This window comes from Balaenoptera ricei, chromosome 16, assembly GCF_028023285.1.
Source record: "Balaenoptera ricei isolate mBalRic1 chromosome 16, mBalRic1.hap2, whole genome shotgun sequence".
Lineage (NCBI taxonomy): Eukaryota > Metazoa > Chordata > Mammalia > Artiodactyla > Balaenopteridae > Balaenoptera > Balaenoptera ricei.
In genome coordinates, this window is record NC_082654.1 from 37323219 (window position 1) to 37347119 (window position 23901).

At 35.1% G+C, this 23901-nt stretch overlaps 1 protein-coding gene across 4 annotated transcripts in view; it reads right to left on the reverse strand.

Moving 5' to 3' along the window:
• Nucleotides 1-23901, reverse strand: part of KIF20B (kinesin family member 20B) — a 75989-nt gene that overhangs the window by 13276 nt on the left and 38812 nt on the right. For 3 of the 4 annotated variants that reach the window (XM_059900032.1, XM_059900030.1, XM_059900031.1), the window contains 7 exons: nucleotides 21145-22384; nucleotides 20661-20799; nucleotides 13047-13166; nucleotides 10701-10761; nucleotides 5047-5172; nucleotides 4283-4410; nucleotides 1941-2096 (listed from right to left, as the gene is read on the reverse strand). In XM_059900032.1, coding sequence (XP_059756015.1) covers nucleotides 1941-2096; nucleotides 4283-4410; nucleotides 5047-5172; nucleotides 10701-10761; nucleotides 13047-13166; nucleotides 20661-20799; nucleotides 21145-22384 — 1970 coding nt within the window. Of the gene's footprint in view, nucleotides 1-644; nucleotides 714-1940; nucleotides 2097-4282; nucleotides 4411-5046; nucleotides 5173-10700; nucleotides 10762-13046; nucleotides 13167-20660; nucleotides 20800-21144; nucleotides 22385-23901 lie in introns of those variants that run through there. The other variant, XM_059900033.1, reaches the window with a different exon arrangement.

Sequence of the window (23901 nt, forward strand, 5' to 3'; positions counted from 1 at the left end):
CACTAAGAGAAATATATAAAAATGTTAACAGGAGATCTTATGCATTAACAGCCCAAAACAGGAAACAATCCACATACATTGAACTTTAAATTGAATAGACTGAGGTATACTTATACACTGAAATATTCAGCAATGAAAACAGACTAACTCCAGCTGCCTGCAACAGTATAGATGATCCTCACAAACATGATACTGAGTGAAAGAAGCCAGAGACAAAAAATGCATTCTGTATATTTATATGTTTTCATTTATATAAAATTCATAAATGAGCAGAACTAAAGTTTAACATTAAAAGATAGAACAGTTATTACCATTCAGAAGAGGGTTCTATTTCTTAAACTCGGTGGTAGTTAAGTGGGGGCTGGCTTTATAATAATAATTCATTGAATTATATGTTTGTTTTGTTTACTTACTGTGTTATGTATGTTACAATTTAAAAAGCTTTTAAAAAAATCAACAATTTATTTCTTAAATATCATAGACACATATCCTAGGTATGATTGTAAAGAAATATATGGGAGAAAGGAGAAAGCTAGCTTTCTCTAGGATTAAAAACTCAAAGGAGGTTTACTTGCTGGCATTGCTGCTAGAGGGACTACTGATTAGGAAAGGAAAGTAGGCCCATTCCTGGGTTGGAGGTAGAGTGACTATGACAGCCAACAGCTTTGATTTCACTTCTTGCCTCTTATTACTGTCCAGGAAGGTCGGATGGGCTGTGGACAGAAACAGAACCAGCAGGAACATTTCCTGTTAAGATAAATGCAGCATTACAATCTTGCTCAACCCAACACTTCCTGAAAGTACCTCCAGTCATGTGGAGTTCTCACATGAAGTGAAATATATTGCCATCTCATTGCTGTAGTAATGACAAGTACTAGTCTCACATAACTTGTCACATGACAGAGAGAGTCAAGACTCTAAGGAAACACAACAACTAAATGGAACGTAGTATCCTAGATTAGATCCTATATCCAGAAAAAACAGTGGGAAAGCTGGTGAAATTCTAGTAAGGTCCATAAGTCAGCTAACAGTACTATAATAATATTGATTTGTTGGTTTTGATCATTGTACTGTTGTTAGGTAAGATCTAACATCAGAAGTTGGGTGAAATTCTCTGTACTAGTTTTGCAACTTTTCTGGAAATAAAATGATTTCAAAATAAAAAGGTAAAAAATTTTTAAAAATCATTGGAAAAAAATCATCCATAACTTATTGGAAATTAACATTCCTGTTTGTACAGGAAAGTTTAGCTGGTATAAGTAAAATTCTGTCATTAACAAAGGAAATTGCCAATAGATGACAACGTGATACTGCCACTTTACTATTACCGTAAATAGAGAACTAGTTTTTCATTTAAAAGTAAGGTTAATGTATTACTCAACAGCTTTCCTAGGATCAATGATGACTTTAAACTTCTTTTTTCTGATTGTCAAACAGACTAAGTTGTCGATTTAAATAGGAGGAAAAAAGACAAGCTAAGATAGAATCACTTAAGAACTAGAGCCAGTCAATGTAAAACTGAAAGTTATTTCTACCTATAGTCTTCTAGAAACTATTGAGTTGACTTAAAAAAAAAGACCTGATAAAATCAGCTTATGAGGTAAAATATAAACACCATGTTAGTAGAATCTACAGTTCAAAATGTAAATGTTTTACAATACAGTAGGGATAACCCTGTGGCAGTCAAAAGAAGAGATTTTTAAGTTCTTAATCTAAATATTGAGATATAATTATTTTCCCAACCATAAGAACTTCAAGATAAAATGGGCTAGAAAAGTCATCTTACAAACAGACAAACTGCCTTTGAAAAAAAAGAAACAAAAAACAAAACCACACAACCATGTAGATACTGATAAGAATATAAGAATCCCAGGGAAAAATTTAAGAAACCAAAGAAAGCAGGCGAAATACATAGAAGAGAAAGTATAATTGTTACCAACCATTTCATTTTGTTGCTTCAAACAATGCTCTCTGTCTTCAGCATATTTTTTCATCTCTTTGTTTCGTAGATTCTCAGCTTCTTTTGCTTGAGTGAGAAGCATCATGTTTTCTTCTAACCATTTTTTTCTATCAGCTTTATATTTCTGTTCAGATTCCTATATGTATAAATAGCATAAGTAACTATCATATGCTTCAAAAGCAGTTAATAAATCTGTATTTATAACATTTCCATGTAATCCAGCACTTTTCATTTCACCTCTTCAAAAAGTTAAAAACAAGTGTTTTTCTTTAAATAATGACAAGATTTGAGTTTATTTCAGATTATCAAAAGAACATTGTTGGTTTGCTTTCCTAAATAGTTATTTCGTTTATAATCTTTATTTTGCTATAAATTGCATTTGAAGACTTTCCATCAACAGTGAGCTTAAGACACAATTGAAATTTCTCAAAGAGTTACAGAGAACCAAGCCTTCTTAAATGCCAGATTTAAAAAAAAAATTGATTTATGGTAGTCATTTCTAATTGTATGGTTCCAAAAATAAAATTTTCCTGGGTATACAGGATGCCAAATAAAGAATAACTTGTGCGGGCTTCCCTGGTGGCGCAGTGGTTGAGAGTCTGCCTGCCAATGCAGGGCACACGGGTTCAAGCCCCGGTCCGGGAAGATCCCACATGCCGCGAAGCAACTGGGCCCGTGAGCCACAATTGCTGAGCCTGTGCGTCTGGAGCCTGTGCTCCGCAACACGAGAGGCTGCCATAGTGAGAGGCCTGCACACCGCGATGAAGAGTGGCCCCTGCTTGCCGCAACTAGAGAAAGCCCTCGCAGAGAAACGAAGACCCAACACAGCCATAAATAAATTAAATAAATAAATAATTAAATAATTTAAAAAAAAAAAAAAAGGTCAGTTAAAAAAAAATAAAAAATAAAAAGAATAACTTGTGCAACAGGGCAAACATTTATTAGTTTAAGGAACATTGGGAACAGCTGGACAGAAAATAGAGTTGATCAGTAAATTTCAAAGAGGTTTCCATAGATCCTCTGGGTTCAAAAATGTCTAATTTATACATTCAAAATTCAAGTAGGGCTTCCCTGGTGGCACAGTGGTTGAGAATCTGCCTGCCAATGCAGGGGACACGGGTTCGAGCCCTGGTCTGGGAAGATCCCACACGCAGCCGAGCAACTAGGCCCATGAGCCACAGCTACTGAGCCTGCGCGTCTGGAGCTTGTGCTCCGCAACAAGAGAGGCCACGATAGTGAGAGGCCCGCACACCGCGATGAAGAGTGGCCCCCACTTGCTGCAACTAGAGAAAGCCCTTGCACAGAAACGAAGACCCAACACAGCCAAAAATAAATAAATAAATAAATAAAATTTTAAAAAGCTAATTCTAAAAAAAAAAAAAATTCAAGTAAAACTTCATTTGAAACATAAACAGTAATATCACATTAAAAGCTATGTATTTAAAAATCCCGTTTATTATCTAAGATATGTGATCACATTATTTTGGAACAACGTAGAACATACCGGTATTCCTTAATATGAACATTCTCAATGTAATTAATGTTATTTTTTTCATAATTAATGGAGTGGAAAGGGTAAATTCTAAAGTATATAATTAATAGTTACAAAAGAAAGTAACTGATTTCTTTTGTATTTGTTCAGTATCTGATTATATACAGCCTGAATTTAAGAAAATAATTTAGATGCAGTCTTTTCAAAATCACTGTTAAGTTTTCTTCAATCCCAAAACTACAGTTGGATTGCAACTTCTAATAAATAAAATGCACAAAATTTTACGTAGTATTTTTAAGTCCCATTAAAAAAATATTTCCCCCATATGCTGTATTCTATACATAGTATGTGAAAGCTAAACATGGAAAAACATATAAACACAAAACAGAATATCTTCTCTGTAGTAGTATAGTTTCAAATGTATTCCAGTGTTCATTCAACTCTATTCTTTTCCAGCTTAATAATTAAATTTACAATAGTCAAAATAATTTTCCAAAGAGTCATCTTCTCCACAGCAGTATTTGATGAGTTAGAAGTTTAAAGCATAGAAAAACAGGTACAAAGACATAAGAAGTGATGATTTAAAAATTAAATATGTAAAACTGAAGACCCAACCACTGCATTTTCATTGGCACTTCCTTAGCTTGTATCTTGGGAATTTCTTCCCTGTGTCACTTGAGTGTATACTGAAAAATTATATATTAACATTTCCCAGCTATTGGTTCATCCATATCTAAATTAATTATAAAATATTTACTAAATTATCCTTTTATGAGAAATATAATGAATATATATAAAGATACAATTACATATATAGATAAAAATCATACCTGTAACTCATCTTGAAGCTTACTGAGCTTTATATTAAGTATATCTGTGTCATCCTCAAGTTCTTTCTTTGACCTTTGATTGCTTTTGGTTTCCAAATCTTTGCATTTTTCCTTCCATTTTTCCAATTCTGATTTGAAAACATAAAATTATTTTTAAAGTACATGCAAAAGTTATACCACATAGAGCTATATGTGGCATGGGATACAGACAAGAATCAGCAGAGCCCAGAAGCAGAAGTACACAGACCAAGATAGAACCGAGACCATTCTAAGAGCTTACCAAATTCTTAGAGAAGAACTACAAAAACGTCTCAATAACCCACTGAATAGTGTTCTGAGTATACAGTATAAATGCATGCCAATATATAGGAAACTTCATGTTCTCAAAAATTAAAAACAAAAACAACCCACTGATGATATTCTGAAGGATAGAGTCAGAGTATTTGTTGAGATAAACATATAAGATGATACCAGTTGCTATACAGAGGTGACACTCAGTTGAAAGTTTATTCTTAACATCTGGGGAACACTGCAAGCTATCGTCCAGTTATTATGAAAGTGTCCTTATTCCTTCTCTGACTTAGGTACAACAATTTTCATCATAATGAAAAATGACAAGTGACAGGATGTTCCAAAAACACACCAAATACTTTTTCATTATGAATTATTATAAACACTAAACTATGTTTAAAAAGGAAAGAAATCTAGGAAAATAAAGAAAATAAAAGAGTATGCTTTGAGATATTTAAGCAATCTTGTTTCACCTGTGGCCAGTCTTTCAGTTTCCTTTAATTTAGCCTCAAGCACTTGATCTTGTTCTACTTGAGTTTGTTCTTGTTCTTCTAGGGTCATTCGCATGTCTTCAATTATTTTCTCTTTAACGCTTAGATCTAAAAATTTGGAAAGAACATTTTAGAAATTACTAACATCTACATCTAGATATCCAATTTTTCTTTTGAGTTCTTCTAAAATTAAAATACACTTTTATTAACTATAATAGAATATGAGTTCCACATAGACAGAAACTTTGTCCTGTTCACTGCTATATTTTCAATGTCTAGAACAGTACTGGCATATATGAAGGATCAAATAAATAACTGATGTACAGATGGATGCTTGGATGAATGCAAGAATAAATGGATGGAAAAGGAATCTTTTCAGATAAAACTAACAATTTTCAATATAATTAAACTATTAATAAAAATAATAAAAACTATTATTTTACTGCACTTCGCTTTATTGTGCTTCACACATACTGTGTTTTTTACAAATTGAAGGTTTGTGGCAACCCTGCATTAAGCAAGTCTATCAGTGCCATTTTCTAACGGCATTTGCTCACTTCCTGCCTCTGTATCACATTTTAGTAATTCTTGCAATAATTCAAACTGTTTCATTATTGTTGTATTTGTTACAGTGATCTATGATCACTGATCTTTACGTTACTCCTGTGATTGTTTTGGGACACTATGAACTACACCCATGTAAGACAGCAAGCTTAATCCATAAACACTGTGTGTGCTGTGATTGCTCCAATGACCAGCTGTGCCCCGTCTCTCCCTCTCCTCGGGCCTCCCTGTTCCCTGAGACACAACAATATTGAAATTAGTCTAATCAGTAACACTACAGTGAACTCTAAGCGTTCAAGTGAAAGGAAGAGTCACACGTCTCTCACTTTAAATCAAAAGCTAGAAATGAAAGGATTAAGCTAAGTTTAGTAAGGAAGGCATGTCAAAAGCCTCGACTGGCCAAAAGCTAGCCCTCTTGCACCAAACAGCCAAGCTGTGAATGCAAAGTAAAGTTCCTGAAGAGACTTTAAAGTGCTACTCTAGTGAATACTCAAATGATAAGAAAGCAAAACAGAATTATTGCTGATATGGAGAAAGTTTCAGTGGCCTGGATAGAAGATCAAAACCAACCACAACATCCCCTTAAGCCACAGCCTAATCTAGAGCAAGGCCCTAATTCTCTCCAATTCTACGAAGGCTGAGAGAGGTAAGGAAGCTGCAGAAGAAAAGTTTCAAGCTAGCAGAGGTTAGTTCATGAGGTTTAAGGAAAGAAGCTGTCTTCAAGACATAAAAGTGCAAGGTGAAGCAGCCAAGTGCTAATGTAGAAGCTGCAGCAAGTTATCCAGGAGATGTGACTGAACTGCTGCAATTTCATGATAAAACCTGAACAGATGACGAGTTGCTTCTTATGGATGAACAAGGAAAGTGGTTTCTTGAGACGGAATCCTGGTGAAGACTGTTGAAATGACAACAAAGGATTCAGAATATAGCATAAACTGAGTTGATAAAGCAGTGGCAGAGTCTGAGAGGCCTGACTCCAATTTTGAAAGAAATTCTACTGTGGGTAAAATGCTATCAAACAGCAGTGCATGCTACAGAGAAATTGTTCATGAAAGGAAGAGTCAACTGATGCGGCAAATCTCATTGTCTTACTTTAAGAAACTGCCGCAGCCACCCCAACCTTCAGCTCCCACCGCCCTGATCAGTCAGCAGCCTTCAGCATCCAGGCCAGGCCCTGCCTCCACCAGTAAAAAGATTACAACTCCCTGAAGGTTCGGGTGATGGTTAGCAATTTTTAGCAATAAAGTATTTTTTTATTAGGTATGAGCACTGTTTTTTTAGACATAATACTATTGCACACTTAACAGACCACAATATAGTGTGAACGTAACTTTTATATGCACTGGAAAACCAAAAAAAAATTGCGACTTGCTTCACTATGATCTGCACTTTATTGTGGTGGTCTGGAACCGAATATGAAACATCTCTGAGGTATGCTCGTACTAATAACACAGATCTTGGGATTTAGAGAAAACATTATTTGTCAAAACACTTATTTTTAGTGTTAATATTCTCAAACCAAAACTAAAACTTTTACCTCCTAAAAACAATACATTCTCAATCCCAAATTTAATTTTTAAATCTCAAGTAATTATTTTTTCTAGAAAAATTTTCAAAGCCAAATATTTACTCCTAGTGTTTTTAAAACCAGCTCATTAGGAATAACTGTACTATTATAACCTTACCAAAACTGTTTCCGGCCCTTGAAAAATGACTACAATAATGGCTTATACACAAGTCTATTCTAATCCTGCCTGATAGAAAGAGATAAGGAGGAACAATTGGCTTATCATCTCTGGTGATAGACACATAGTAGCAGGGCTCACTTCTGACACCTCTTACCAAGACTGCTATGAATGTCAGAGGTGATGAATATATAAATGCATAACTCAAACTCAGGGTACTAAAAGTGACAAAAAAAATGACACAAATATCAAAAGATGGCTCCCTTAAAAATACTTAGTATAAAGTAAGCCTAAAACAAAACAATGAGAAAAAATTTTAACGAGTAATTTTCAGTATTTCTGTTCATTGATGTAAGCTGCCAGGAGAGCTAATGAAACAGAATTCCTCTTTAGGATTAAAGGAGTACTGGTATTCTATCTAAAACTTTTTCTTTCAAAAAGCATGATTTGCAAATATATTCAGATTATACAATTAATTATAATTTTATTCAAAGAATCTGTTCCTTTTACACCCTATCTTTTGCTCTAAATTAGAGGGTTCAAAAGAAGGAGTTTAAGTATCTAGATAGCAATCAGTAAAGCCCCAGGACACCAATGTTAACTTCGCTAATGGCTATCCACCTATTATTTGAAAGGTAGGAACAGTAAAAGAAACAAGAGCATTATTATATCAGTCACTGCCTCCAATAACTTACATTTTATCTCAGGAAAGAATCCAGAAATATGCAACAAATAAAACAGAAAATAAAGCAACATAAAGACAGGAATGAGATATCTCATCAAAGCTATCTAAAGATATCCATGAACTATCATAGCTAAATAAATGCCTGGCAAATGAACAAGCAATCAAGTGTTTAACATTCAGGGGAGAGGATCACTGAAAGCTATATAAAGAAATGACACACAAATGTCATGTAAAACTCTGGATTAGAAATACTCAGTGACTGGGAATTCCCTGGCGGTCCAGCGGTTAGGACACGGCACTCTCACTGCCAGGGCCCCAGGTTCGATCCCTGGTTGGGGAACTAAGATCCCGAAAGCCGCTCGGTGTGGCCAAAAACAAAAAAAAAATACTCAGTGATAGTTCAAATTTATTTCAGAATACCAGTATACCAGATGTACACAAGTACAAAAGATTGAGACCATGTGATACCTTGTTTCACTTATCACACTGGTTATAAGTTTAAAGTGTGATAACACCTAATACTGGCAAAAAATGTGGGGAAATGGGCACTCTATACATTATTATTGAAAATATAAACTGGTATAATGACTTTGGGGAGCAGTTTAGCAAAATTCATCAAAATTTTAAATAGAACATTTGGGCCAACAATTACACTGCTAGGAATTTCCCATACAAATCTATTTACATGTGTACCCAAAGACTTTTATACAAATATATTCATGTTACTGTCTGTAACAAAAACTAATGTCTGAAATAACCAAAAAAATTTTTTTGTTAATAAAAGGGGTCATATTACTGGAGAGTAGATTAGAAGATATGTTGATTGTTACTCCCTGTGAATATGACCTTACTTGGAAACAGAGGCTTTGCAGATGTAATCAAGTTAAGAATAAGGTCATACTGGATTAGAGTAGGCCCTAAATCCAATAAGACTGGTGTCCTTATAAGAAGAGGGAAATTTGGACAGAGACAGATAGGGTGAAGACATAGACAGATTCAGAGGGAAGATGTCCATGTTAAGACAGAGGCAGAGATTGGAGTTATCGCAGAAGTGTGAATGGGGAGTGATCGCTAATGGGTACAGGGTTTCTTTCTAGGGTGATGAAAATGTTCTGGAATTAGGTAGTGGTAGTGGTTGTACGAGCTTGTGAATTTACTAAAATCCACCATACTGTACACTTTTAAAGGGTAAATTTTATGGTATGTATATCTCCATCTTAAAAAAGTAATAAGATAGCTAAGTGAATGGCATTCAGTATTTAAATAGAAATGTAGAAGCCAGCAAAAGCCTCAGGAGCTGAAAATGAACTTTTTTGTTTGTCAGGGAATGTCTCATACATAGTTAAAATCACAAGAGTGAATGAACTCTCAAGAGAGGAAACAAAAAGAAAAAAAATGATGATGGCTTAATCAGGAAATTTGTCAAAGTGGCTGAGGCTCATTCTGAGAGAAAGGCAGTAACCCAAAGAACAGACCACAAAAGCCAAGGTAAGAGTTTCAAAAGGGGGCAAGCTACGCCTTACCTTTATATTTAGAAAAAATATGCTCATACACAATAAATACTATTTAAAAAATGAAAATGAAAGAGAGTAGACAATAATTCAAAGTAATTAAAAAATAAAGGAAAGATTGCAAAAAGCTAAAAGATTTGAAAATATGTAGGTTACAAGTGATCTGGGAGAAAGTTTAAAGAGCATGGAGAAGATGGAAGATTAAAAGTACTCAGAATGGGCCTATGCCACACATCTCAATATCTGGCAAAGAAAGAAAAAATTAAAATACGATAAAAACTATATCCTGGTCCAAAGAATGCTTTTCAGAATATCTATTCACATCTACCAACAATGACAAAGGAGCCAAAGTAAAGGGAAGCTCCAAAAAGATTACGGAAATAGGAGATGTTAGAGGACAGTGGCCTAAAAAGGTAGGAGAAAATAGGACTGTGTGCAGAGATATATTTTCACATCCAAGTTACTGATCCAAGTGAACCCCACAAAAGTCCAAGTCATCTAAATAAGTAATAACCTTGTGGTCTTACACCTGCTCTTTAGTTGGCCAAGTACAAATGGCATGAATTAGTGAAGACAGTCTGGAACTTAAGACTGAAACAGACATGGGTTCAAATCCCAGCTCTACTACTCACACAACTAAGAAGTTATGGGGTGACTGATGGGAAGGAGAGGAATCTGCATAATTTTATGAACAGAAATATGTATATATCATCTACAAAGATAATTTTGTAATATCTCAAATAAAAAGAATCAATCCAAATTGAGAAAAAAAATTTAGCACATAAATTTGAATCTAAAGTATTAAATAGTTTTTAAAAACATTTTTAAAATATTTTTTAATTTTAAAGATACTTTACTTGAAGTATAACCTTTATATTATTTTGACTAGAAATCCATTCCATTCATTGTGACCTATATAACTTTAATTTTATTTTTCACAAAATACTGGCCATTACCTAGAAATCAGTGTTGCTTTGACTGAATATTTCTTAATGTTTTACTTCTCCAAGGATAAACTTTATGGTGGTAAGTTACCCTTTAGAATCAATGCTTTTCTCTTTTAATAAAGTTACATCTTATGTTGCCCTTATTTAACTTTACAATTTTCAAAGGAAAATATTAAACCAATTGTTATTCTAACTACTTATTTGGCAGTCATTTTAGTACTGGAAGTAGAGGTTTGTTTCTGACCTTTGCACACTCTCTCATACTGCTGTATAGCTTCTTCCACTTTCTGATTACTTAACTGCTCCTGCAAAATCAAAGAATATGAATTAAATGCAAATGTAACTTAACTACACCCCATTATTTAATAGTGGGACTTGAAAACAGGGCTTAATATTAAGTTTGAAATCTGTCTCCTAGAAGGCTAATAGTCTCAAGCTCCCAAGTTTGCTTCACCTCAGAGAAAAGGGCAGGGTGAGAGTGGTCATAAGAAATAACAAAACAAAACCCCCAAACTTTAAACTTTTAATGTACCCCAAAAATGCCAACTCATTTTCTTCACTCAACATTTCAAGCTAGCATGTATGTTGTCTTACACAACACAAAAAGCATAAAGAGAGAGAAATGAAAGTTTACTATGTATTTAATGTGGGAGGAACAAAGAAAACCATAAATAAATTCCTTAACAGTAAACTCAAAATGCAGAAAAAATAGGGTCCCCACATGCCCTATACGTAAAAAGTAGCTGGGAGGTTTGAAAAGGACTCAAGGTTAATTTCTGGGCACTAGAAATCCTTCAATTCTAGTTTTAACCTGCCAGGTAATCCAACCTTCACTCCTTCTCTCATCTAACTTCAGCAATATCTTCTCATTTTATAAGTTTTAGAATAATCATTACAGAACCTGGAAATCTCTGAATACTATTATGAAATCAGCTGGAGATGGAAAGATGGTGAAGAGACAAAGAATGAAGGAGGAAAACGACGGAGAACTACGGACATGGACGGAGAGAGACGGAAAGAGACGGAGAATGAAGGAGGTGGACGGACGGGGTGGGGAAACAGACGGAGAGCGACGGAGGTGGAAGGAAGGGGACGGAAACAGACAGAGAACCACAGAGGTGCTCGGACAGTGATGGAAAGAACCTATCAACAGATGGTGTCTGGCTACACAGGGGTGCACTGTAACAGGTTTTCAATCTGGTTTGAAACCTCACCATACCTTTGGGTTGACACTGAAATCATCTGTTATCACCAAGTACTCATAGCTGTTCCCCAAAGTCCCCTAAGGTGTTGGAATCGTGAAATAATTGTCTTCCTGAAAGTAGGATTTTTTTTTTAATTAATACATTTATTTATTTTTGGCTGCATTGGGTCTTTGTTGCTGTGTGGGCTTTCTCTAGTTGCAGCGAGCGGGGGCCACTCTTCCTTGCGGTGCGCAGGCTTCTCATTGCGGTGGCTTCTCCTGTTGTGGAGCACAGGCTCTGCTGCTCCGCAGCATGTGGGATCTTACTGGACCCTTAAGTCCCTAGGATTTTTTTAACAGCTTTTTTTCCTAAAGGCTTCCAAAAAGTCTCCTGAAAACATCATGACTCTGGTTCTGTGGGTGTAGGGGAACATGCAGGCAGACTAGGAGACAGTCCCCCCAGAAACCCGGCTACCGAGGACTGGAAATCTCCCTAAACCTTGGGACGTCCTATTGCAGCGGCAGATGGAGAGACGAGACGGTTGGTCCGAGACCCAGAAGCAGGGGTTTGTGGAGTCGGCTCCACCGAGGAGAGGGTGCGGTGCTTGGGAGCCGCAGCCCACACTTTGCAGCTACCTGCTGTCCAGACGGTGCCCAGGACACCGAAATCCAGGGTGGGTGGGGGGGCCTCGACCTCAGGCACTGCAGGCAGGGGTCCCCAGCTAACCCTGACCCCGGCAGAGCTGGGGCTGCAGGGCCCTTCCCGGACCGCAAATGCAAACGCACCTCTGCTGCAACCCCAGCAGTCCTGCGCACTCTGACCAGACAACTGGGCTGGGTTTACCACCTGACAGTTCTCACTGAGTTGTGATAAAACAAAACATTTTTAAGGCAGGATAAGGAAAAAAAAAAAAATTTTTTTTTTCAAATATAAAGTTCTCTCTGTGCCCACCCCCTACCCCACTTTAGTGTGCATTATGCATCTGCATTAACCCTTCCTTAGAAGACACAGGAATGCCTGCTGGATTGTAAAGAGCTATTTTCTCTTGGTGCCAGCAAGATAACGCCTTAGGAGATAACCTTCCTTCTTATGGTGAAAGGGGCCATGACTACCCACTACTCCCTTTGTACTGCAGATCTGGATTGCGTAAACTGTCAACAATATACCATTTGATGTATAACCCTTTGTCTCAAAAGGTATGTAAACCCTGCTTTGACCTCTAATGGGTAGAACAGTCTTAAGAGCTTTCTGAAAGACTGTCTCCCAGGTTATAATCCTCAGATTGGCTCAAATAAAACTATCCATTTCTTACTTTAAAAAAACAAAAAAGAACTGATACATTTAATTAAACACTAAAATATACCAACAGAATCTACTAAAATCACCTTTAAAAACAAAACTGTTACCTTAAGTTGCTGAATGGTTCGCTGTTTCATATCTAGTTCCTGAGAACACTGGTTTTTCTTTTTCTCCAGTTCATTAATTTTAATCCTCAACAATTTCTCCTCATCACGCATTACAGATACCTACAAAGTAATAAATCAAATTAAATATTTCTAGAAATACTAATTGCTTTTTGTTTAAGATTCATGGTCACTCGTTCAAAGATTCATGTCCTTTAAAGCACATTAGAAAAATTACAGATTCTAACATACATGATATGGCTTCAGATTATCAGAAAATTTCTTGATACTCCAAGGGAGGTACATATGAAGAAGCCATTTTCTTTTTACAATATTTTAAGACTCTCAAACCCTGTAAGTGCTCTCAAAAAAGAAACAACATAGACCCTTGCATGCAACAGCAAAATCATTATCATGGAAAAATCAATAGAGATACTCTAGGGGGAAAACACTGGCTCAGATTTCCAAGATCTATTAAGTAATGTGATCCAGTAATATAAGAAATACTTCAAAAGCTAATAATGGCACATAGAGAATGAAAATGGAACAATTACAAGATCAAAAGGTACCCATGCAAGTGAAGGTCAATTGACTTTTGGTATTACTGGTAATTTAATTCTATAAACCTATTAAAGAAATCAAAAAGCACTATGAATTAGTATGCAAATCTTAGAGGAGAGGAGGAGAGAGGAGGGGAAAGGGAAGGGGAAGGGAGGAGAGATAGCAGGTAATCTATGTACACCTTTAGGCCAATTTACATGATACCAATCCTTGAGATCTCAAAAACTAAAGGAAGTTAATTGAACAAAGTTCCCCTTCATAAAAAGCATGGTATCTCCATGCTTTTTATAATAATAAAATAATAAAAATAAGTAATAATAAAATAATAGTAGTTCTGAGGAGTTTGGTTTCAGGTGATTTTTACACTTCTTTTTAGGCTTTCTGTATGTTCCAAATTTACTACAATAAATATATATTCCTTTTATAATCATACATTAATAATATTTATTTTTATTGTCTTACTTTGTTCAAAAATATGGGACTTCCAGTAATAAACACCATCTTCATCAATTTTACAGATATAAACTGTCTGCCAATAATATACAGAAACTATGTGTTGCACCAAGATGCACATAAGGACTGCTTCAGTTTCCATCCTGGCTCTAACATTTATTGGCCAAGTGAACTTGGACAAGTTCTCTCTCAATGCCTACTTCCTTAGTCATAAAATGGAAGTTAAAAAAATGCCTATCCCTAATATTTGTGTGAAAATTAAATGAGATGATACATGTAAACTCAGAACAACCAATCCAGACTAAGCTCCTATTATTATTAGAATTGACATCATACATTGTTTATTTTGAAAAACAGAAAACACTATTAATACCCACCCTTAGAGGAATGTTAAATAGTCATCTATACAATAAAACATTAGTTAAAAAGAGATACCTCCTAAATTCTGCTATAAAAAAATCTTAAAGGGCTTCCCTGGTGGCACGGTGGTTGGGAGTCTGCCTGCCAATGTGGGGGACGCGGGTTCGAGCCCTGGTCTGGGAGGATCCCGCATGCCGCGGAGCGGCTGGGCCCGTGAGCCACAACTGCTGAGCCTGCGCGTCTGGAGCCTGTGCCCCGCGGCGGGAGGGGCCGCGGTGGTGAGAGGCCCGCGCACCGCGATGAAGAGTGGCCCCCGCTTGCCGCAGCTAGAGAAAGCCCTCGCACGAACCGAAGACCCAACACAGCCAAAAAAATAATAATAATAAATAAATAAATAAAGTAGCTATAAAAAAATTAAAAAAAAAATCTTAAAATTATATTTTAAAAGCAATTATTTATATATAGTTGACCCCATTTATAAAAATAAAACCATACAAGCACTATTTACATATATTTATTATGTAAAATGCATATAAAAAGATCTAAAAGAATACAGAAGGACTGACTGTCAAGAGTGGTCATATTTAAGAAGAGAGAAATGAGATTGGGGAGAAGGCTTTCACTTTTACCTTCATTTCTTAAAAAATATTTCCTGGACTTCCCTGGTGGTGCAGTGGTTAAGAATCCGCCTGCCAATGCAGGGGACACGGGTTCGAGCCCTGGTCCGGGAAGATCCCACGTGCCGCGGAGCAACTAAGCCCGTGCGCCACTTTGCGCTCTAGAGCCATGCCATGACTCCTGAGCCCATGAGCCACAGCTCCTGAAGCCCGCGTGCCTAGAGCCCGTGATCCACAACAAGAGAAGCCACTGCAATGAGAAGCCCATGCACCGCAACAAAGAGTAGCCCCCGCTTGCCGCAACTAGAGAAAGCCTGCGCACAGCAAGGAAGACCCAACGCAGCCAAAAATAAAAATTAATTTTTAAAAAAATTTCCAGATAATGTATTATAATGAAAAGTTTTTAATTGGAAAAAGAAGCCATTTTTAAAGAACCGAGTAACTAGCTCCATATGAACACAAGTCAATTATACCATGTTTGATAATGCTTACTGATCATCATGGTGTTCAGAAATAGTATCTTAAACCAGGAAGTTTCTATACTCCAAGAATCTTCAGCCAGGATATCACTTAACAGAAATAAACAACCTACATTACAACAATCTAAAACAAAAAACATTTTAAGAGGACTTCCCTGGTGGTGCAATGGTTAAGAATAAGCCTGCCAATGCAGGGGACACGGGTTCGATCCCTGGTCCGGGAAGATCCCACATGCTGCAGAACAACTAAGCCTGTGTGCCACAACTACTGAGCCTGCGCTCTAGAGCCCGTGAGCCACAACTACTGAGCTCGCGTGCTACAACTACTGAAGCCCACGCGCCTAGAGCCCAAGCTCTGCAACAAGAGAAGCCACTGCAATGAGAAGCCCACGCACCACCACGAACAGTAGCCCCCACGCACCACCACGAACAGTAGCCCCCGCTCACCACAACTAGAGAGAAAGCCTGTGCGCAGCAACGAAGACCCAATGCAGCCAAAAAAAAAAAATTTTTTTTTAAATAGATCAGAAAAGACAAAGGAATGGTGTTCTAGCCTATCCTGTGGTAAAGTCAAGAGAGGTAGACCAGATCTCACAATCAGTAATTCAAAATCAAACTGCACGGGCTTCCCTGGTGGCGCAGTGGTTGAGAGTCTGCCTGCCAATGCAGGGGACACGGGTTCGAGCCCTGGTCTGGGAAGATCCCACATGCCGCGGAGTGGCTAGGCCCGTGGGCCACGATTGCTGAGCCTGCGCGTCTGGAGCCTGTGCTCCGCAACAAGAGAGGCCGTGATGGTGAGGGGCCCGTGCATCGCGATGAAGAGTGGCCCCCGCTTGCCGCAACTGGAGAAAGCCCTCGCACAGAAACAAAGACCCAGCACAGCCATATATAAATAAATAAATAAAAATAAATAATTAAAAAAAAAAAAAATCAAACTGCACAGGCCTTGCTCATACATTACATTTGATAGAAATGAGGAAAATGCATGAAGGCTTAAATACAGCCTAATGGTTATTTCCTTATTTGTTTTGTTGAGGATACCATGAACAACATGTGGACTGATAATAGGAATGTAAATCCAAAGTTCCCTCTGGACTACTTAGCTAAGTGAAAGGAACCTAACAAAAGGCAATAAGGTGCATAGGGCTAGGACTGCAGTTTATATTTTAGAGTATTTATTAATCCATTTACCTGTCATTTGCCCAGAATTTATAAAGCTTTCAAGCCTGTCTACCACCTACAGAAACTCTAGTCTTGATCCTGAGGTGTTAAAACCGAAATGTCATTCGAAATTTATTTTACAAGTTCAGAATCTACACTAAATCCAAAGGTAAGTAATATATATCCAATGAGGGGAGAAACAAAGGCTGCCCTGGCCAAAATTACATTCCTAGAAAGCAAACAATCCAAAAATTACATTCCTAGAAGGCAAACAATTCAGGCTTCTGAATGACAAACAAGTGCTTTTCCAAATTATGATTTTTAACTTGCTGATCTGACTAAACATTTTCCTATGCCTAATTACAGTTTAGGTCGTCTTTACTCTCTTACATTTCTAATCTAGCCCACTTTGAAATACTTGTTGCGTGGCCTGGAAACTTTCTGTGTATAATTATCAGAAACAACATATATTTTACATTTTATCTATGGTGGTATTTTTTGGATTTTTCTTCCATTAATCAAAAATTTTATTACATTTCCCTTATTATGAATGAATACATATCCATCATAAGAAATAATGCAATAAGTAGACCTTTTAAAAAATTACCTAGAATGCCATTACCTAAAATAATCAAAATATATATTTTTATATTTCTTTGCAGTCTATATTATTATACAAATTGTTTGCAAAATTTTAATCCTATTATATATATAAAATTGGGTCCAGTTTCTATTACTTAACATTATAACACAAGCATTTTCCCATATTATCATAAAAACTTAGTACTTATCACTGTACTTAAATCAAAATCCTGCTAAATAAATACACTAACATGAATCAGGGAACTTAACCACTAATAAAGCAGTGGAAAACACAATTTAAATATCTGTACAAATCATTATAAATGATAAAATAGGTCTTAGGCCAAATCTTCCAGGTATCAGAGTGCTTAAGAAGCTGGCAGGGAAAAAAAAAAAGAACCTCTGCTCACAGAAAAAGGAGATGGACGCAGAGGGTACCAGGTCCACAGCAGGAGCTTCTCCTTTACCAGTATAGGCCTAATAGTCATGAAAATTATAATTTATTTAATCAAAAAGTTCATATCCATTCATTTTTAATTTACATTAATGCTATACTATTGTGAGAGTTTTCTTATGCTAAATAAAAAATTATTCCAGGACTTCAATGTCAGGTAGTTTAGAAGAAAGTAACCAATCCTCTGTTGAAAACAACAAAAAATGCTGTATAAAAAAATGTTTTAAATCTTTTTGAAAGCACTGAGGAACTAACAAAAAAATAGGAAATACTGAGATAACAAAAAAAATAAGTGAAAAAAGAACCACAGAAATAAGTAGAGCACTGACTGGCTTTTATTTTGAGGACATTCATAGAAAGAGGAGGCCTGACTTTCAACAGGTAAACTAGAAGGTATTTGCAATATATTTTACTGACAAAGAATTAGAACGAAGAATAAAGAAATCCAACACAATAATAATTTTTTTAAAAGGACAGCAAAATTAAAAAATATGAACAAATGGATTTCACAGAATGAAAACTGAAACAGACATATAGTGAATAAAAACAAAAATAGACACTCCATTTCATTAGTTATCAGAGGAATACAACTTAAAACCATAAGATACCCGTTTACATTCTCTGACCCAACAATTCCACCCCTTGTTATACAAATTCTTGCACATGTGTACCAAGGGCATGTATAAAATAGGATCACTGTTTCTAAGAGCAAAGAATGGAAACATCTAAATGGTCAATAGAATAGATAACTAAATTGTATAGTCACACAATGGAGTATTACACAGCAGTGAAAGTGATTAATTATAACCATACATAAATGTCAGGAATATGATGTGAAAATGTCTCAGAACACGTCATAATGTTTAGAGATAAAAAAACAAATATGATTTAACTTATATTTTTAAAAGATTAAAAAAATAAAAACACAAAACATTCATTACAGTAACCTCAGTGGGGGTAGGAAACATAGAAAATGGATGAGACCCACAAGCATTTGTTGTATCAATATTCTTCAGACCTTACACATTTAAGTATTTTTTTGTAACTAACTCAAAGTAATGAAAAATATTTAAAATTACTTCAGCTTTTTTAAAAAGTCTAATTATGATACAAAATCCAACAGTCATGAAAGAAAAACAAGTTGCTCCAAGGCAAAAAAAGGAACATAATCAAAATGAAAAATGGCAATGTGGGGGAGAGATAGGGGGATATCTACAATTAATATCCTTAAAAAGTTAATTTCCAGAAAATATGCAAATCAATTTTCACTGCAAAGTAAAGGAGCTGTTACAGTGGAGGATTACTGGACTGAATGTCAATATTAAGACATAGAAAAAAAATATATATATATATATGTGTCATCTTGGGCAGTTACTTAACTTCTTGTCTCATATGTAATGGGATAGTAGTATTGTTGGGAAATTATGTGAGATAGTATATGTAATGTAGAGCACTAAGAATGGTATATGGTTCAACCAAAGACTATATATGTGTTTGCTTCCTTCATGGTATTTTATTGTGTATATGCAATATAATTAATTTAGCTAGTTTCCCATTGATCAATGTATAGCATTTTCAATTCCTCTGCTATTGACAATGTTGTTGTCAATATCCTTACATATCCATTACCATTGGCAAAAAAAAAAAAAAAATAGTCTCCTTATTTTTCTCCTAAAAGATTAGCTTTTCATATTTAGATTTTCATTATTCTTATGTTTGTTTGATTTTTGTATTTGGTTTGTATTAGAAATCTATGACTATTCCCACTGCCACCCTTAAATTTAAAATAAAAAAAAAAAAAGTTAATTTCCTAAGTATGTAACAAGCTCCCACAAAGCAATAATAAAAAGAAAAACAATAACCCAAACTAAAATACAAAGAATATGAATATACAGACCACAGGAAAAAAAAATACAAATGAATTTTAAACCAAAAAATGTTCACTCATAATTAGAGATACGCAAGTTAGAATTATAGTTGAGATACACTATTTTCATGTCAAATTAGCAAATATCAACGAAATATGATAAAATACTACTTTGTGGATAAGAGTATAGAGAAAAATACTCTCTTGTTCTCATACATTAGTTCTGGTGAGTAAACTGGCATAATCTCTAAAAAGCATAATAAATATCAAAATTACAAATGTACAAACCAGTGACTCATAAATTCCACTTTTAGGAATTTATACCAGAGGAAGACTTGCAACTGTTCAAAATGACATCACTGCATGATTAACAGAAGACTGGAAATTACCTTAATTGTCCAACAATACGGGTCTGATTAATGGTAAATAAATGTTCAGAGTCATAAAAAAGAAAAAAAGCTCATTTGGAGACTCTTTATATCCTGAGATGGAAATATTGAGTGAAAAAAACCAAGGTTCACATAGTGTTTACAGGATGTTTCCATTTTTTATAGGAAGAGAAGGAAGGAAAAACAGAGGGAGGAGGGATAAGTGAAGAGAAAAAAAATAGTTGGTAACATCTGACGCCTTGGAGGGAAACTTGATGGCTGGGAGGCAGTTTTTCCCCTCACTATACATATTTTCATATATTTTAAATTTGGAATCATGTGATTATATTTCCTATTTTTAAATCAAATTATAATAAAAACTTGTTACAATTGCACTACATACTCTCCTAAATACTATCTGCAAGCAAAAGTTTGCTATTTACTTTTCTGGGGGGACTTGAACTTAGCAGCCCTTAAAAGAAAAAAAAAGGTTCTAATCTTACATAAGGCACATATTTTTCTTAATATTAGACAACCTTCAGTTTGTTTAATCTGACTAAATTTTCTTTTGTGAAATAACTTTTCTCATCATTTAAGAAAAATTATGGAGTTGACAAATGTTCTGGTCAATACTAAACTTAGTGTCTAAACTTGATATATAAGGAAAACAATCTTTATCATTTAAATTGGCCACACACCTTTTCAAATAACCTACCTCTTTCTGTACTTGCTCAATCTGCTTTTTGGCATCCGCCAGTTTCTCTTTCAGCTCAGCATAATCTTCTTCCTTCTTCTGAAGATCTGCTTTCAGATTCTGGGTAAGAGCAGCGCTTGCAGAGAGCTCCTCTTTCAACCTAAAAAGAAAATCACTTATCTATAGTGACATATCACTAATCACTTAGAATCATATGCATGAGCTACTAATAATCTACAAAATTAGATCTTTTCACAAATTTGGAATGTCCAAACTACGAAGAAATCCTTCAAGGAGGATTTCAGGCAGGAGACTTTGTAAACAGATCTTTGCGTATAACATTTGGTTCCAAAGGTTTATATAAACAAAATTGAAGTTCTTCAGTCATCATACATGCTATACTTAACCAGATTAAGATATGCCCACCCAAATTCTTTAAAAGCTACACAGAAAAATCAATAAATGCTTCCCATATTTTCAAACATTTTAATAACTTTTAGCTTACTTTTCTGTTTCTTGCCAGTTTGTTTCATTTTCTTCTTCCTTTAATTGAAGTGAATGCTTTGCATCTTGCAAATTGTTTGTTAATTTTGTGATTTCTTCTTTCAATTTGACTTCCCTTTCACTTAAATCTTTGGCGTTTTTGAGAGAATCTTGAAGATTTGCTTGAAATTCCTTCAGATTTCTTTCTTGCTTTAAAATGATAGATTCCTTTTCCATAATTTCTTGTTCTAACTTGGCTGAATGGCTACATTCATCTTTCTGAGTTTCTAACATTGCTTCAAGTTCCTTTATTTTCACCTTATAGCAAGTAACATCTTGTGTAAGTTCTGAAAGTGCTCTCTTTCCTTCAACTACATGCTGTACTTGAATATCAAAACCAACAGTTTTTTCTCGCAATTCTTCCTTCAGCTGCTGTATAAGACTTTCTTTTTCTTTTAGTAGATCATCTTGATGTTTATTCTCCCTCTCCTCTGTTTTTAGTCTATTGTTTGCATCTTTACAGTCTTTTACTTCTGCCTGTAATTTTTCAATTTGTTGTTCCAATTCCTGGATCTGATGTCTTTTTTTGGAGGAACTCTTTACAATCTCCTTACATTCTTCCCAAATGGCTTCAACAGTAGAGTGGAAAGACCTTTCCCTACCAAGTTCTTGAATACCATTTTCTTTAACTTGCTTACTTATCAAATAATCATTATCCAAAAGATGTAACTGTGTATTCGGCAAATTATCCTCTTGAGAACCATTTGACAGATCCCTGAGATTGAGTAAATCTATGTTTGAGATCTGAGAAACTGAATCAAGTGTACGCAATTCATCTATTTTTGTTTGCATTAATTTTATTTGTGAAACATTATTTGTGATGTTTCTTCTAGCAGTTTCTATCTCCTTTGACAATTTCATGATCCTCTCCTCCTGTTCTTGATTTATACCTCTCTGCACATGTAATTCAGAAATCGCATTGTCATAATTCGACTGAATTTGTTGGACCTCTACACTAAAACTACAACTCTTTTTTTCAGAAGAAGAGAGTTCCTGCTGCAAATTAACAAGCTGTTTATTTAATTCTGCTTTTTCTTCCTTTTCATTTTTAAGTTCATTCTCAACAATGAGTAAACGTGTTTTCAGCTCTTCATTATTTTCTTGTAAAACTCTAATGTTTTCCTCATCTTCTGAAATGCTCTCTTGCATTTCTTCACTTTTCTTTTGGTCTTCAATGATGGTTGGACTAACATGTGTAGGTCCTTTAAAGATAAAAAAAATTATTATTAATCTAGCAAACCTTAATAAAAATCAAAAAGTTACCATATAAGCCAATATTCAAACATAGGAAACATATGAAATCACACTTTTAATGAAAAACAGAAATAAGCTATTAAGTAAAAAAGAAAAATCAGGTTGCAAAACATACATAGCATATACCAATTTATGTAAAAATTATAGTTCCATTAAGTCACAGCAGAAGAAGTTAGCAAAGGATGTGTAAGAAAATCCTGGTAACTACTTCTGAGTAGGATTACTAGTTACTTCTACTTTCTTTTTATAGCTTTTATGTTATTTAAATTGTCTACCAAAAATCTTTATTATTACTATGAGATAGAAGGTAGGGAATTATACCCTAAGGCAGACTAAAGAACAGTTTTAAAGTACAATTATACTATAGATCTACTAAATTAGTGATTTGTAAACTGAGTACCTTACACTTTCACAGGTAAAATTAGGAGAAAAATGGTTAAATTTATGCCAAGTCTAATGTAGCCCTACCCTTCACTAGCTGCATAACTGTCAATAAACTGCTAGACCCCACAGCTGCTTCCTCAAATGTAAAATGGAAAAATAATAGCAATAATACCACCTATCTCAGAGTTATCGTGAAGATCAAGATAATCAATGAGCTTAGAACATTGTGCTTGGGATATAGTTAGATATTATTAGAAACTGAAAATCTGTACAGAAGAGTTCAGCTAATTAAAAATAAATAAAAGTTTGTCTTTTTCAGGCTTAATATCTACATTTCTAAAATAAGGATATTTCTACCTGCCCTACTTACTACAGAATAGTGTTAAGAGGGCCAAATAAGTTAATATGTAATGTATGTTAAAGCATTTTGTAAATGTTATATAAGTACAAGAACATAGTTGGTATAGATTAAACTATGTCCAGGGAAGATGCACCATTAGCTAAAACTTAATTCTTAATATTTGACAAATTAACTCATCTCACACAACTGTCCAGTATAAACTATGTTCACATTTTTCTCACAGATTACATGATTAACCCTTGAAACATAATTCTCAATTCTCCAGATACACAAATTTATCTTTTTATGTCTTCATACAATTTCCAATGATATAATAACTGACCTGATGAGTATCTCATATCCTAGGAAAATTACTTCAAAACATATAAGAATCTGATTCTTTGGTTTTTAAATATTTTTCCTGTTCTATTTCACTTCATGGTTTGATGTTGATATGTGTGAACTTTATATACACAACTCTAATACAATTTTTATGAATTTTCTACACAATACTGTACTGATATAATCAACTCAACATGTCCTTTGACCTTCATTCACTCCCCCACTGGCCACTTATCTGTCAATTTCACCTATATTTTTATTTGGTAGTCTCATTAAGCACGTTGAGAATCGAATTCCTCATGCTTAAAGGTCCCACATATAATATGAAATCCATAAGAGCAGAAGACAGTTATAAGGGAGAGATGGATTGAAATTCTCCTCACTAAGAAACCTGTTACT